We start from the raw sequence: 16,647 nt of genomic DNA, 5'->3' as shown, positions 1-16,647 counted from the left end.
TTCTACAGCTTTTGTTATCTGGATTGGGCGGAGAATTCCCTAATCTAAAAAAATCCCTGGGTAGCAGCCGCAGCCATGTAGTCCACGGCTTACCCATTTAGGGGAACCCTACAATTCTCAACCTTACGGCACAAGTCTTGGAAGTTGCCACACAGCTTGTCACAGAACCTCCAAAGTTTACAGTTCCGTCCTCCCACTCGACTCAGAACCAAGGGGCCACGATCAGGTCTGGGACCAGTGCTGCAACTTGTACTTTGTTGAAACTCCGTGCACACAGCTGGTCTTCTCGACCTTCTCTGCCAGTTGATGGAATGACACGAGTATGATCTCAGAGCCCAGACAACAGGCATCATTTGTTCAAATGAGCACCACACACTGTTGTTGTTTGCACCCTGTTCCCTAATGGCTGCTGGAATAGCCTCTTCAACATGTCGAATGAGGTCCCTAGGCACACGGACTGAATGCACATGGTGTCCTTTCCTGTCCCTCGCTGGCATATCCGTAAGGGTACCGTCACTCGCCGACAGTCAGTAAGACAGCTCCTCAAACTTGTTGTAAAAGAAGATAGGGACAATACCCTGAGTCCTCCCTGGTCCCCGTCCACCCTGTACAGAACACCTAGATCTACCAGTGACACACCACTCGCAGTCAAGTAGACAGGTAATGACAGATTGTGTACTTTCTGCAGAGGAGACACGGTCCACAGGAGAGGATAGTACCTCTGGTACCGGTATTACAGGTACACAACTCGGGAGCTCTTCCGACACGCTGATTTGCAGCAGCTTCCAATCATTTGATGGTAGTCAGGACAGTATCCAGTTGCTTACAAATGTCAGCCAACTCAGCCCGTGTTCGAGAACAGTATTCGCAGTGGGGCTTCATTTTGGGTGGTGCAATGTATTACAGGCCATTGAACAAATAACTTTAAATTAAGCCCACTGATTATCTTTTAATCTGTTGAGCTAAAAAGTTGTTAATTCCCTCTAAGAATTGAAGCAAGTGCACAAAATTATATTCCTGTTAAGGCAGCAAAAAAACGTGGTACAAATTATTAGTTTTCTAAAACATTTTAGGGTCAATCAATTTCAAACCACCCAGGCAATGTTGCCCAATATCTTTTATTTTTCTGGTTTCTTTTTCATGAGTTCCCTGTATGTTGAAGTCACAAAACACTGAAAATTTTTTATAAGCCACAGTTTTTTTCTGGCAGCAATTTTTAAAATGGCAGTTGGCCAAATTTTAATGGAAAACATGGTTTGCAGAAAGTTTAACTGCCAAGTTATTTTAAAAAATATCAAAGTAATTAAAAAAGCCAGTGTGTTTTGCATGAAATGAACTTCAGGCATACATTTTTTTTAAATTTTTGTGTCATGCAAGAGAGTCAGTTTTCACAGCATCTAAAAAAGGACTGAACGAAAAAAAGTGAAAATTGTGCAGAAAGTTCTTTATCTCTTTTTCCTCGTAGGAAAAAAATATGACTGAGACTGAATTACATTGAAAGTAATAGAGCAGTGAATTTCAGTAAAAATGCAATCCATCTACATGCTCATTCAGTGCCAAGTTAGCAAACAAAGGCTCGAAATTATTACAGTTGACATCGGTTCAATGATGTTTAAATCATTGTGTACAATAAATGGTGAAATATTTCTACTTTTAAATAACAATAGGTAGTGATAAGAAGAGATAAGAGTTCTCATTCTTAAACTTAGCTTACTGATACAGTTGCATACATTATACGCACAATGTTTTCCTGTGTACTTAGGTTTAAACTGTAGTTGTAACTACTTGCCAACTGCAGTTTTCATTGGAGAGTTAAACGAACATGATATTTCACTGCATAGATCATCAGTTATGTTGTGTGTTCTACCAGACACTGTTGTGAGTTCAAAGGGACTCACTTTTCGTTCTATTATCTTTGCAGGCACCTAAGCAGTACCATTTTTGGAAAGTTGAAAGGCAGTTTTTGTACTAGAAGCGTGAAAGAAATGGACCAAAACATCACTTTTATCTTCAGTTTTTGCAAGCCACTGCTTCTCATCATACATTCAAACAATAAAGTCATTACTTGCGAATGGTGATATTTTTGTAAAAAGTATAGAAGTTTGATGATCATCAAAGTTTGAGCCTTTGGAAGTAACAATACATCTTATTTGATTGTCACTTACGGTGACTTATCTGTGATAGCTTCTTTTTCCTTTAACTAGTAAACAACATTCAAATCTCTTGTCAGTTTTGTTGTGATTTCTTCAGTTTCAGGTGAAGAAACAAATATGTATTTAACTCCAGTAATATTCTGTTGGCAGTATTGGAACACATTTTGTGGAGTCAGGGGTGTTCTGTGTAAAGTCTTTGAAGGGAAGCTCATGTAACATCCTGTTTTGTTGTTCTACCTACCCCATCGCAAGAATTCTTTCCATGTGATGAAGGAAATTAATTATACTCTGCTAGTAAACCAAAATCATTTTTGTGTTGGCAAACACTATATTCTGGTATTGCGATCAAGGTGGTCACTAATTACACAAATAGATTTGCAAGATACTTTGTGTTTTTTAAATTGATGACATAGGGACACAATGTTGCTTGTGTATTAGTCCAGTGAAAACTTCAAATTTTATTCTGTACTGTAAATGGTGATACTGCAGAAAAATATGCAATCACTAAAAGTGGGTTTCTTTCAGGTTTTCTTTCATTTTCTTGAGATATTGGGCTTGAGATTTTGACATAAAGTTGTGGGACTTAAAAAAAACCAGCTTATCAACAAGAGAATGTAAAAATTCGTCACTGGGCATTACCTGTGTAATGAGCTTGGGTCTATTGGTTTGTATCCAGTGTTTGAAAATAATAATAATAATAATAATAATAATAATAATAATAATAATAATAATAATAATAAAATAAATAAATAAATAAACTTCATCAGTCAAGATGTCAAGTTCCGTTTTTGAGATGTTGAGTTGGGTTATCTGGTCTAGGGCATTCTGCATAGGTGTCAAGCATACTCGTTATTAATGGCACATACCATGAAAACTATCAGGTCTTATGCTTTACTCCTTCTATTGTAAGCTTTGCGATTTGATGATGCTTGCAGACACGTGCACTATGAGTTTGTGATGAACCTGGAAGAAAACACCACTATGGTCGTAGAACGCAAAACATAGAGTGGCCAGTTTTGTGATTTGGGTATAACTGTTTGTAGGGCTGTAGAGTTCATTTAGTGAGAGAAGAATTAACTTTTTCGGCTTCTGGACCTTAGCAGTGTTAATCACAGTTGAAACACACACTTTTTTACCAGGACATAAGCGACTATTTTCATTATCCTCTCAAAAGTCTTTAACATAGTTAATTGCAACTTAACTTATTTTGTTGGCACCTTGTTGTTTTGAAAGATGTGATAAAAGATATCGTGAGCCTTTACTAGCTGCCTAGTTAACTTCACCATGTATTCAGATGCCCCCACATTTTTTCTTTGACCATGAGCTTGACAAGAGGCTAATTATATTATATTGCCATTTTTACTAGAAACTTAGCATCTTCCATTCATTTAGGTAATACGTATATCGTACTCACATTGTACATTTTCTGTACCATTTTGATTCTGAGCTTCTGTGTCATAACGGAAAGATACTTGCAATTTTTGCTGGCCGTGCTTGTGATTTTATTAGTTTTTCTTTGTAAAGCTGACAGTCGCTGTTCTGTATTAAGCTATGTTATTTTATTCAATGGATTATCCTCAGCTAATTCAAAATGCCCAGGAAGAAATTCAGGGTCATTTTCAGCACTGTTTGCTGCTTCTTTGACTAGTTTTTTCTGCAAATATTCTTGTTGCACAATTTGGAAGTTGGACACAGAGCTTGTCCAGGAATTAGGTTAATATCCACATTTTTACTCTTGGAAAGATATTCAACTAGTATTTTGTGCAAACAATCTTTAATCAGTTTTTTGTGAGCGCCCAATGGGTGACATTTTTTCCCAAAAATGGGGTTGTGTGTGTCTAAATATTAATCTTTGTGGTAATGGCATATCTAGTAATTTCTTTCAAAATGCTTAATTTTAGCAGACATTGTTCTTCACATGGCAGATCTTTCTAGTAGTGTTGTTTATGGCACTGTTCACTTTTTAGTTCACCAACAAAACAGCTCATACTTAATACCTGAACCAAAACTCTCATTGACTTATTCATGGACTTGGGTGCCTGCAAAGAACCCAGTACAAAAAGTGACTCCATTACAACTTACAAGTGTCTGGTAGAACACACAAAATAACTGATAAACTATGCAATGAAATATCATGTTTGTTTAACTATGCAATGAAAATTGCAGCTAGCAAGTAGTTACAACTAAAGTTCAAGTCTAAATACATAAGAAAACACAATTGTGTGTATACTGTACCCAAGTGTAGTACAATAAAGTATCGGTAAGTTCAGTTTCAGAATGAGAACTCTTTACCTCTTCTTATCACTGCCTGTTGTTTTAAAAGTTAAAATATTTGACCAATTATTATGCACAGTCTTAACAGAAAATGTATGCCCAAAGTCCATTTAATGCAGAACACACTGGTTTCGTAATTATTCTGATATCTTTTAAAATAACTTGACAATTAAACTTTCTGCAAACCACGTTTTCCATTAAAATTTGCCCAAATGCCATTTTAAAAACGGTTGCCAGAAAAAAACTGGTTTATAAAAGTTTTTCAAACTGTGTTTTGTGTCTGCCTACCTGCAGGAAACTGATGATAAAAAATTCAAGAAACTAAAAAATTTGAGAAACAAATTTTGTTCATATTGGCTAAGTTGAAATGAATTGACCTTTTGAGATTAATTATAGTTGTTGGCAATCTGGAAAACAGAGTTAATTCACAATAAATTAGGGCTGCTACTCTTTAAGGGAAAATTAGATGTAACACAATATGTTTGTTGGAATATCTGCTACAATAACTAAATACCAAATGCCGATTTACAACAGATTACTCATAAATTAGGAAAAGGACAATGATAGCTGCCAAAAATTCTCAGAAATTCCCATTTATTTGCACTCTTCTCGCATAGAACGGCTGTAAAGCACTGGCCTCCTGCTCACCTTCTGCACAGAAGTAGATTTCCTTCCCCCACTGACAGGACACCAAACCTAAGTCTTCGTTCCTTCTGTTGCGTTCTCGGAGCACAGACTCTCGCGTGAATGCCGTCACGAGGGAAAGAAATTTACTGCTCGTAATAGTCGAGAAGGCCCAATATTTTGCAACATTCTTGCTGACCGGTTGCAGGAATCATTCACAGCTGTCATGTTGGTGTATTCATTTGGAGCGATTGTAGGTGAAACAACCTTGTAACTCTAGTTGTGGGGTACTGATGGCAGAATGAAACAAAGTGCTTTCAGAACACCTGTCTAATAAATTCTTCATAACTGTATGAAATGAAAAATTCTGTAAACAACTTTTGCTGTAGAATATATTAGCCCTAGCTTTCAGAATTTGTGGAAAGGAAAGCACTGCTGGAAAAAAAAAAGTGGTGGTGGGAGGGAGGGAGGGAGGGGGAGGGGGAGGAGAGAGAGAGAGAGAGAGAGAGAGAGAGAGAGAGAGAGAGAGAGAGAGATATATCATCTTGCACTTTTTCCAGATTTTGATGTACAATTTCAGATTAAAATACTTTTGATTGTAGTTGGAGTAGGTGTGCTTTGGCTGCTAACAATTATATACATTTGAGATATGCTGATATATTCTGTGTAAAGATTTGATTAATAATCCCTTTAGGTAATATCACACTTAACAATGATGCATGATTTTAGAACCATTTATTCTTCTATGTGATTGGGTGAGTTTGTATGTAGCATGTGACCTATCGTATGGATGTAGTGTACTAATTGTTGTTGTGGTGGTGGTAGTAGTACTAGTAGTAGTAGATTCCCAAACTATTGTTTTTGGTGAAAGTGATTGTAATTAATGGGTATTACACTGACAGCTAAATTATTTAATGGATGGAATACCTTTGTCGTTTTACAAGTGGCTTGACAGGCCAGCTCTGTTGTTATCAGCCAATAGTCTGGAATTTTTGCTGCTATTCTCTTTTTCCGATATGTGGTCTAGATTTTCTTGTGTCAGATTTGGATGAAATCTCAAGATTTTGATGATTATTCTTACATGGAAAGTGTTGAAATGTCTTATATAAATTAAACATGGCAAGAACTGAATAGATTTTAACTGACGATGCTGTCAAGAGAGACTTAGTATGTAAAAGGTGACATGAAGCTGATGGAGTAGATAACTATTTCTGGTTACACTGTGAAAATTATAGGGAGAAGTAAACAAAAAAACACTGGTTTTGTTATTTTCCTTTTATAGCTACAGTGGTGTATGGTTATAATGATGACATATTTGGCTAATGACATTGTAATTCTGTCAGACTGCAGACATCTCTGAAGATCAATCAAATGATATAGACAGTGTTTACATGAGAGGTAATATGATGCACATCAATAAGATGATAGAAGTACTAGATTATTTTTGCTATTAGGCTAGCAGAATAACTGATGATGGTTGTAGTAGAGAGGATGTGAATTGCTGATTTGGTACAGCAAGGAAAACATTTTAAAAAAGCGTAATTTGCTAAATTTGCTTTAGTGAAGATTTTCATGTGGAGTGTAGCCTTGTACGAAAGTGAAACATGGACAGCTCAGAGAAGAGTAAAATACAAGCTTTTGAAATGTTATGTCACTGAAGAATGCTGTAGATTAGATGCATAGATGGAATAAGTAATGAGGAGGTACTCAGTCTAGGTAGGAAAAAAGAAAGTTACAACATAAGTTAGTTAAAAGAATGAATCGGGTGAATAGTCCAGTGGCTAGAAGTGGGGTAAAAATTGCAGGAGGAGACTAAAGGTCCAAATACAGCAAGCACTTTCAAATGGAAGTAGGTTTCAGTAGTCAGGCAGGAATGAAGAGACTACTGTGGAGAGCTGCAGCAAATCAATCTTTGGACTGAAGAGTTCAGCAACAATTGTAACGACTGTGGTACACTTGTGTGAGAGACTTTCTTTTGCCAATATCTAGAAAGCTGTTGAATGTGAGCCTGCAGTGCCACGCTATGTACTGTCTCTCATTTAGAGTGATTGTGAAATATAATCATTAAACATAATTTAGTTTAGTGTAGTACTAGTAATTTACTACTGTTTATGCGTACATCTTTCTCTTGTGTATCCTTTCGTGGACTGCAGACGTGTGCCGAAATTTTATTTTGTACAATGTTTCTCGAAGTGTGCGAGTTGCACAGTTATTGCCATTCTTATCGAGGGAGGAGAAGTCTGCGGTTCTCGCTGGCACCTGCAAAATGTCCTTCTCGCACCGTACAAATGTCGGACCATTTCTGCCCAGGAGTACACATTCTCGGACCGAGCGGAGCTCCGCGGAGCGGTCGGCCTCGGCAAGGGGAAGCCTTTCTGTGCCGGCAAGATCGCCAAGAAGAAGCTGGGCCTGTCGGGGAGCATGCGTGGCAAGGGCGGCCACGGTTACCACAAGCGGCAGCGCCTCACCGACTTCGGGCGCAAGCGCGGGCCCAAGGCGAAGATGAGGGGCGTGTTCGGGGCGCCGGGAGTCGGCCTCCAGGTACGTAGTGCGAGTGGCTCAACTCGAGCCCTGGAGATTGGGGAAAACGGGTACTCGAATCCTTTCGTACCTAGACGGCGAGGAACGGGATACTGTTCTTCGTGGTCAGTAAAAGCTGAACTTATTTCAATTTGGTTAGGTTCGAGTAAAATTGGTGGGTTTCTCAGATTGTATTCTATGTCCACTGCTACCCTTAATTGTATGCAAATGCCACTAAAAAGTGAATGGAGGAGAGAGTGAGGAATGGGGAGTGTAATGTAAATGATTTTTCAAATGGGGAAATCGCTCGATTGCAACGGAGAACAGCACACACTGTCTTCGAAGCAGATCTTTGCAAGTGTAACATTTTATTGCAAGAAATGCAAGTAGTGCAAGTAATCTGTGATGTCAAATGTTCTATATAATACTCATTGAGAGAGATGTTAAGTTTTCTTACATGTTTTAAATTTGGAATATTCTGCTCTTGTTTTCACAATCCGTACACTCTCCACAGGTACTGACCTTTTGAAGTTTGTCTAATTTGTTTGTTTCTACTGTGTTGTGATCCTGAGACATTATGTTCTGAAGGAATGTGGACATCCAAAAACCCCTTTGCATTCTCAAAGGTAATTTGTAACCCAGAAAAAGGTGAGCAGAATGACATGGGATGTTAGGTTGTGGAATCTGGCACTTCAGGTTGTGGACTTTTCACAGACAGGATGCTGTTATCGTGTGTGTGTGTGTGTGTGTGTGTGTGGGGGGGGGGGGGGGGGGATTATTTTGTCTCGGTACCTGAAGTCTGTCATGATGCAGCACCATTTGTAAGTAATTATACAGTCACTAAGTGGACGCCAGACAGAAGCCAGTCTGCACTGCTTTGATGCAGAGATATAGAGTTCATGATGAAGGGTGCCTTCTAAATTGAAAGGCTTCGTTACATTTATCTTGGCAGGAAAAGATACTTTAAGGAATAACTTCAGATAGGTAATATATCGACAGATCTGTCGCTTTTTCTACTCTCATCGCTTTTTCTACACTCAGTCTGTGATCTGTATTAGGCATTTTGAAAATAGTGGACAGTACTGAGTCATCAGATTCATCAGATAAAAATAAGAAGGAAAGGTAGCAACATACATATGGAAGTGATTAATTTCTAACTTAGGAGACTGGCACACGTCTTTAAGCAGCTGCTCACTACACTCAACAGTTGCTGCATTTCTCGAATGGCTTCCCACACACAGCTCAAAGTCTCATGCCAGAATTCGGTTGTCGTGCTACAATTCAGTTGGCAGAGAGCGCACTGCCTCATGTGCTTCTGTAATATGTGAGGAAGAGACAGGTGTTACCCGGTACTGACAACATAACTGCACGGGGAAGTTACAGGCACTCTACACTAATAAACTAAATATGAGCTTCCAGAATATCGAATGGGCTCTTTTATTGTATTTAAGAGTTCCAAACAGATAGAACTCGGCACGTAATTTTTAAAGCAAAGAAGTTGGCAGATGTGAAAGTAGCTTTGGTATTTATTTCAGGACTCCCACTGTTCACAGTAGGCTATAAATAAATGACTAATTGAAAAATGTCAGAAGCTAATTGAGACCATTATAAGATGATGCTGTAGTCAGGGACGCCAAAGGTGGGGTTCGATGGAGAATTTATCTAGTGCAAGAGTGTCATGGAGATGGTCATTGACCTCCAGTGGCAGACACAACAGGAGAGGTGATATGAGTTTCGTAGAGAGTGCCCATTCCAGGAACAGTATTACGTCCTCTTACATTTCACGAATTGACCATTGTGATAAAATCTGAGATACTTGAACTTTAATGAACGCCTACTGGTGTCAGAGCACGATTTATGAGTGGAACTTTGGAAGGGCGGAATGACAGCGGTACGTTAAGAATTGTCTCATTGACACCGTAGTGTGCTTCGTGTGTCGAGATAGGTGTACTCAGTTGCGTGCGACTGCTCGTGTGAGGAACAGTTTTTAATGTTTAGCATTTTTAACATTTATTAATAAGCTTGTTCTAAATTAGTTGCTTATTTTCAGCTAGAGATAATGTTATAAAAATAGGAAAGTCTAGGTGGCAGGTGCAGGAAGCACTGTTAGCCTCCCGCTCCCTGTTTCGGTGTACGAGTGATCGTATCTCGTATGCCACTGCCTTGTATGCCTAGTATTTCATTTGATTCCTGCATCCTGTATTTATTTAGTTGGAACTGTTTTTCAGAGTTCACATTCTTAACGAATGTCGCATTTTTCTTTATTGTTGCCACACCTGTGTACAGGTGCATTAATTTTAGGTTTGTGTGTGTTCCCGTCGTGTATCTGTATACTTCATCTTACGCCTGAACTGACCTCCTGCAGACAACACAAGTGTTTCCTAATTATTTGTGTAGACTGAAATGGTGCAAGAAGTTTTGATCAGTAGACTTTATATTTCTGGGCGAACGCAGGTTACATGTAACGTATGAGGCATGTCTTTTTAAATAAGTGGTTTGTAATATGGCCACCACAGTACCACTGTCAGCTATCTGCACGTTCATGCCGAGTACCTCGTGTCTGTCAACTAATCACAGACTCCGTAACGGAAATGTTTGCTTGTGTTACGTTTTGCAATATGTGACTGTGTGTCATCACCAAAAGAGTCGGTGCGGAAAAGCGCCACAGCAACAACGTGATGTGAAAATGGCACTTGGAGTGGTTGGCAAATTGGATGACAGATTTTTATAACAGAATTTAGAAGTCGGCTGTTCATTATGGTAAATGCTTTAAAACTGGTGGAAATCGTGTTGTAATGTAGTTTAAGATGCACGCTTTTATAGTTTAAGGTACACAGTTTTTAAGTGATGATAAATGGTTTTAAAAGTTGGTTCGTATTTGTTTAATACAAAAATGATTCTCACTTAAAAGAAAAAAAAAGGCCCCCGTGTATGTCTTCCGGAGGTAGAGTTTCTTACAGTGTACGCTTGCACCCGCACCGCACCGAAAAATACCTTCCCTTCAAATTCGCTTTCCACCGTCGCCCGACCTCACCGCGCACTCGTTCGCCCCCTTGCAGAGGCCCCAGGTGGACACGTCCCAGCAGAGCGGTGGGCGGCAGCCGGCGGACGAGGAGCATGGCATAGAGAACAGGCTGGTGCTGTGTTCGGCCAAGGACAAGTTCGTACTGACGCAGGACCTGTGCGTCATGTGCGGCGCCATCGGCATCGACCAGGAGGGCTGCCTCATTGCCTGCTCCCAGTGTGGTCAGTGCTATCACCCCTACTGTGTCAACGTCAAGGTGAGTGCCCACAGGCGACAGCGAGACAGATTTGCCGTAGCACTCGGACCTGTCCTGATGCCTTGGTTTACCCCCGTGATAGAGATACCTGTAACCTAAACTACATTGTACGGCTTGTAAAGTTTAATGTAATGTTACACATTACATAAATGAATTGTAGTATAATATTATTTTAATGTTATTTATTGAAATTGCAATCTTCACATAGAGACTCAGTCTCTTGTAGAAAATTAAGAATCTGTTTTACAGAAAACTTGCAACTATTTTTGATGAAATTCACATGTATCTTTGGTGGAATACACATCTAAATTTTTTTGTTTGTATATTATTAAAAGTACAGATTTAAAAGGTTTTCACACTAATTGCTTGAAGATGAAGGCTTAGTGCTTTGAAATAGACCGTTGCATTATCTTGTTTGCTGAGCAGAGTGCTTCTCTGATTTAAGGTCCTTCTCAATATTATTTTTCTTGTCCCACCAAATACTATACTTAAAAATGTTCGGAGTGTCAATTTAGACTTTTTGTGGGCATTTGTAGCCCTGGGGCCCGTACTTGACAACACTACAGACATAACTGATAAGGTATTTAATACTGTCAAAGTAGAATCGAAAATATCAATATTTGCTTATTAGGAGAACATTTTCGCCACGGTCGGAAGATGGCGGATTTTTTTTCTCGGTCGCTGTTGTGCAGATCGGAGACACTGTAAACTGGCAGCTGACTGTGAGCGTAAACAGACCGCAGTTCTGATCGCCGGAGGGGAGAAGACTAGTCTGGGGAAACGAGCACCACCTCCTTCTCACAGGGACCTAGCCTACACACTGACTCACGGTAACAGGGATTGCTGACACCTTCCAATTTGATGGAGATCGCAGTCAAACTCTGTGATGGGCTGGGGATAGTCTTTTCGCTCATTTCAAAATAAGAAAAGAAAATGAGCAACGGAAATTACAGGCATTAAGTGACTGCTACTGCAAGAGTGCTTGCTGAGGTTGGCAGTGCTGTAAATGAGGTAGTGCAGACCTGAAGCAACTTCTGTTCAAATAATCTACCACCGAAAACTACTACATTAAAGTACGAAATTTTAATGCCAAATTTTGAAGAGTAGGTGGCAAACACATGTACGCATTTCTTTGTTCTGTGATGCTAAAGCCCACTTCTGAGTTCTGTGTTGCATTAGACGGTATGTATCTTGTACAGACCATTCGACTACCCACAATTGAGCATCGTGCAAATCATGTTCTTTGCAAGATGATGCGCAATGCCGATAACCAAAAATTAGGTACATTTTTGATATGTGTATACAGAAATTAAAGTTATTTCGAACTATCTCTGATAGTATAGTTCATATGGATACAATTTTCTGTGGAATAGCTGTCATTAAGCAAATTTGTGCTTTGACGTTATGAGTCAGAATTTGTATTTATTGCAAATACGAATTTTTTCAGGTCCCAATGTATTATTTTTAAACTAGGGCACTTTAGAAAAGAGATGTGCCCTGAAACTAGCATCTAGTGAAGAAACAATCAAAAGGAGATGGCGAGTCACAGATACACAACAAAAACACTTCCTGAAAGTGAGCTTTCGACCAGCAAGGCCTTCGTCGAGAAGAGATTCCGTACAGAGATACACTCACGCAAAAGCAACTCCCACACCCGTGACTACGGCCTCTGGCTGCTGAGGCCGAAGCCAGAGACGGTGGTAGTGTGTGGTGTAAGTTGCGTTCGAGTGCGCGTCAAGTGCGTGCGTGTGTGTGTGTGTGTGTGTGTGTGTGTGTGTGTGGGGGGGGGGGGGGGGGGTTGCTTTTCGACGAAGGCCTTGCTAACCAAAATTAACTTTCTGATAGTCTTTTTGTTGTGCCTATCTGTGGCTCAGCATCTCCTCTATATGGTGAGTAGGAATACCCTTTTTGTTATATTGTTACATTCCATCATGGATTTTACATTTTCTTAAATAATCAAAGATGTAGACGCGAACTGTTATTTCTAAGAAAAATTGTTCGTCAAACGGCGAAATCTGTGGAAAGTTCCCTACAGTTGAGGTACTTTAAAATGACAGATATCACGGTTTGTGCTGCCCCCCTCTTCCGCCACCTTAAAAATTTATTACCGATGATAGACGCACTTCTAGTTTTAATAATTTTCAGATAAATTTGCCGTAACTATTTACTTTCTGGATATCCTCGGTAATCGACAATTCTCCCTTCTGCCCCGCCGAAGGTGACGAAGGTGATCCTGCAGAAAGGCTGGCGTTGCCTGGACTGCACGGTGTGCGAGGGCTGTGGCCTGCGTGACGACGAGGCGCGCCTCATCCTGTGCGACGACTGCGACATCTCGTACCACATCTACTGCATGCAGCCGCGCCTCGAGTACGTGCCCCATGGCAACTGGAAGTGCAAGTGGTGAGTGGCCTCCTACTCTGGTAGAAAACGAAACGTCGTAGTTGCAGAATCACATATTACTATTTTTTTACTATAGAGACTCGAGTTTATTTACTTGCAAACTGATAGGCCTACCGCAAAATGAGTTATACCGATACTTTTTCTGTTTTATTCTGTGTTGAGCTATATTTGATTTTAAAGTTCAATATATATTTTTTATTTTAGGTTGCAGTAAGTATTGTCTGGTTTTTGGCGCTTTCAATGCAGTCTGTTCACTTAAAAACTGTATAGCTTGAAGGGTATATATCCGACGTTAATCAAATTTTAATAGTTTATAGGCACCTATATTGGTAGTAGAAATCTTAACTTACAGAATATTTAATTTACCCCAAAAAAAAAAAAGTTGTTACGATTTTCCTAAAGCAACTTTTTCTCAGCCCATGATTAACACACAACGCTGTGGGTTCGTTTTGAGGGTCTGTCGTGTGGCTGTAAGAAGCTAGACCACCTTGGGCTACTGTGTGGTACGGATTTTATAAACAGCAACATTTTGTAAACGACTTGTTGCATGCTTGCTGGACCTCACGACTAATAGCGTTCACTGTCGGGAAAATGAATGCACTGTTGCTGTGAACTCCCGGACTGTTGGAAGACAGTTTGCCTGTGACTGGCAGTGTAGCACCTGATTCTGACACTGTTATTCCTATTGTCCAGCATACACAGAACCGGCCTTAAGAATCACTTCTTATAAACGGCTTGCTTCCTGTGATGTCCTGCCTGTGTCATTCTTCCTGCTCACCTTAATCGACTAATTTTGAACCTGTCAGCTGAAGCCACACAGTGTGGCTGCAGTCATGTGTGTGAGAGTTGAGTTTGCCTGTGTGTGTGTGTGTGTGTGTGTGTGTGTGTGCTGTCTATTTTTGACAAAGGCCTCGATGGGCGAAAGCTTATATTGTGACAGTCTTTTTGTTGCGCCTATTTGTGACTCGGCATCTGTGCTATATGGTGAGTAGCAACTTTCCTTTTCATAATATTGTTACATTCCGTCCCAGATTTTCCATTGTTTGATTCCGAACTTGCGACATCCTTCCTGCTCAAGTTAATTGATTCCCAACTACTACTTCACCTTTGAGGGGCAGACATACAAACAGATCAGGGGTATGTCCATGGGAACTCTGAAGGCTCCTTCCTATGCCAACTTTTTTTATGGGTCACTTGGAGGGGGCTTTCCATCAGCCTCAGCCCCTGGTTTGGTTTAGGTACATAGATGGAATGTTGGCCGTGTGGACCTGTAAAATCCCTAGAGTCATTAAATTCCTCCTTCCAGTTAAATTTAACGTGGTCCTATACTGAATCCCGTACCACTTTCCTCCATCTCATCCTCACTGAAGGTCAGGCACACACTCGTGCCCATATAAAACCTACAAACGAACAACAGTACTTACATTTTGACAGTCGTCGTTCTTTCCACGTCAAATGTTCCCTCCCGTACAGCCTCGGCATTCGAGCAGGCTCTTTACAGCAATACAGCACCGTTCTCACCTCTGCCTTCACTGGACGTAATTACCCCACTGGCCTAGTTCAAAAAGCAGATTCCCCAAGCCATCGCATCCAGTCCTGGTAATGCTGATACCTCCAAAAACAACTTCAGAGCACAACACTGGTGACTCAGTATTACCCTGGTCTCAACTGCATTAATCAGCTACTTTGACGAGGCCACGACTTCCTAAAATCGTGCCCTGAAATGAGATTTGAGATCTATTCTGTCTGAGATTGTGCACACCACACTTAGAATAGTTTTCTGTCACCACCCTGATCTCTGCAATATTCTGGTCAGACCCTACAATCCTTCTAAACCAATCTCCCTACCCTACAGTTGCTACCCCTGTGACTGTCTCCGCTGCAAGACTTGCCATATACACCCTCCTGCGACCACCTGCAGCAGTCCTGTTACTGGCAAAACATATACTATTCGAGGGAGACGCACCTGTCAAATGACCCATTTCGCATACCAGCTGTTATTTAAACACTGGCCTTTTGCATCAGCATGACTACCACCAAGTTATCGGTTAGGAAGAATGGGCATAGACAGAGGATTTATACCGGCAACACACACTATCCTGTTGCTGAACACGTTCTACGACATGACGATCGTGACCTCAGTGCCGTGTGCATTCTTCCTCCAGACACCAATTTCTCGTAACTCCACAAGTGGGAACTAGTGCTACAACACGTCCTCGGTTCTCGCCACCGACCTGCCTTAATTTACTTTAATTTCTTCTGTCTCAGTGTATCTTCACAGTAACTACTCCATTCTTCACTCAATTTTAGTTTTCTACATCTTTTATTTTGTGACCGGTATGCTTTTTCCTGTCCCACTCCCACCTCTGTCATTTACAATGCACTTAGCTTTCCACTCGTATTAACTCGTGTGTGAAGTTTTTGCAGCAATCTCAGTCTTGCACATACTCTGTCTTCCACCTTGCGGCTGTCATGTTGTCATATCTTGTCTGGTGCAGTCTCCAACAATTGGTCTTTCCTTCTCATATTGCCTGGTAAAACACACACACACACACACACACACACACACACACACACACACACACCCTCCTCCCCCCGGCGACTTTTCCAGAACTACCCCTTTACCAAAACCTCTCCAGTTTTCGGCCAACTTTTGTCATTCCCCTTCAGTTATTCTGCTGTAAGGAGGAGCCACTGTCTGTGAAAACTTGCTTAAGTATACCTTCTTTTGTGTGTTTGTTGTTCTTCTGCCAGTTGGTGAGTAGATTTTTTTCGCCTATCCAGTTACAGTATATTATTATAAAATCATCATCACACTGTACGGTCAGTGTTTTTAGCTGCTTCCAACTACAAAAGACTTTCAAAACAAACCCTCACTTTACGTTATGTGTGTATCCCGGGCTGAGAAAATCCAATTTAAGAAGAATTGTAAGAACTTTTTTGTGGGCGATTGAAAAATTCTGTAACTTGAGATTTCTGCTGCTGGTATATGTGCCTATAAACTACTAAAATTTCATTAACATTGCACAAATACATTTCAAGCTATGTAGTTTTGAAGTGAGCAGTTCTTAGCAAAGACTCCGAAAATCAGGCTACCATTACTACAACCAAATTGCTCCATATAGCTTCACGCAGAATAAAAGAGGTAAAATATTAGTTATTGGTGTAACTCATTTTGTGATAGGCGTATAGGTTGTCTTGTAATTATAGCTTAAACTAGAGTCCCCATAATAAAAAGACAGTAGTAGTTCCACATGTTGTAATATCCTTCTATTGCAGCCTGTTGTCACTTTTATCTTTATAATAATTATATTAGTTTCATTCGAATGTTGAATGTTTGTACAGCTGTTAAAATGAATAAGACTTGTTGAATTGGTTGAAACCAATAATTATTA

The 16,647-nt window shown here is 40.2% G+C and overlaps 1 protein-coding gene across 11 annotated transcripts in view; it reads left to right on the top strand.

Annotated features, from left to right (window-relative positions):
• Positions 1-16,647, top strand: part of LOC126293165 (histone-lysine N-methyltransferase 2C-like) — a 386,337-nt gene that overhangs the window by 61,171 nt on the left and 308,519 nt on the right. For all 11 annotated transcript variants that reach the window (XM_049986267.1, XM_049986260.1, XM_049986265.1 and 8 more), the window contains exons 12-14: positions 7,362-7,592; positions 10,631-10,852; positions 13,071-13,252. In XM_049986267.1, coding sequence (XP_049842224.1) covers positions 7,362-7,592; positions 10,631-10,852; positions 13,071-13,252 — 635 coding nt within the window. The remainder of the gene's footprint in view (positions 1-7,361; positions 7,593-10,630; positions 10,853-13,070; positions 13,253-16,647) is intronic.

The sequence above is a fragment of the Schistocerca gregaria genome, chromosome 10 (genome assembly GCF_023897955.1).
Source record: "Schistocerca gregaria isolate iqSchGreg1 chromosome 10, iqSchGreg1.2, whole genome shotgun sequence".
NCBI lineage: Eukaryota > Metazoa > Arthropoda > Insecta > Orthoptera > Acrididae > Schistocerca > Schistocerca gregaria.
The sequence above is the reverse complement of the archived record's forward strand: the minus strand, read 5'-3'. Positions and strand labels throughout refer to the sequence as shown.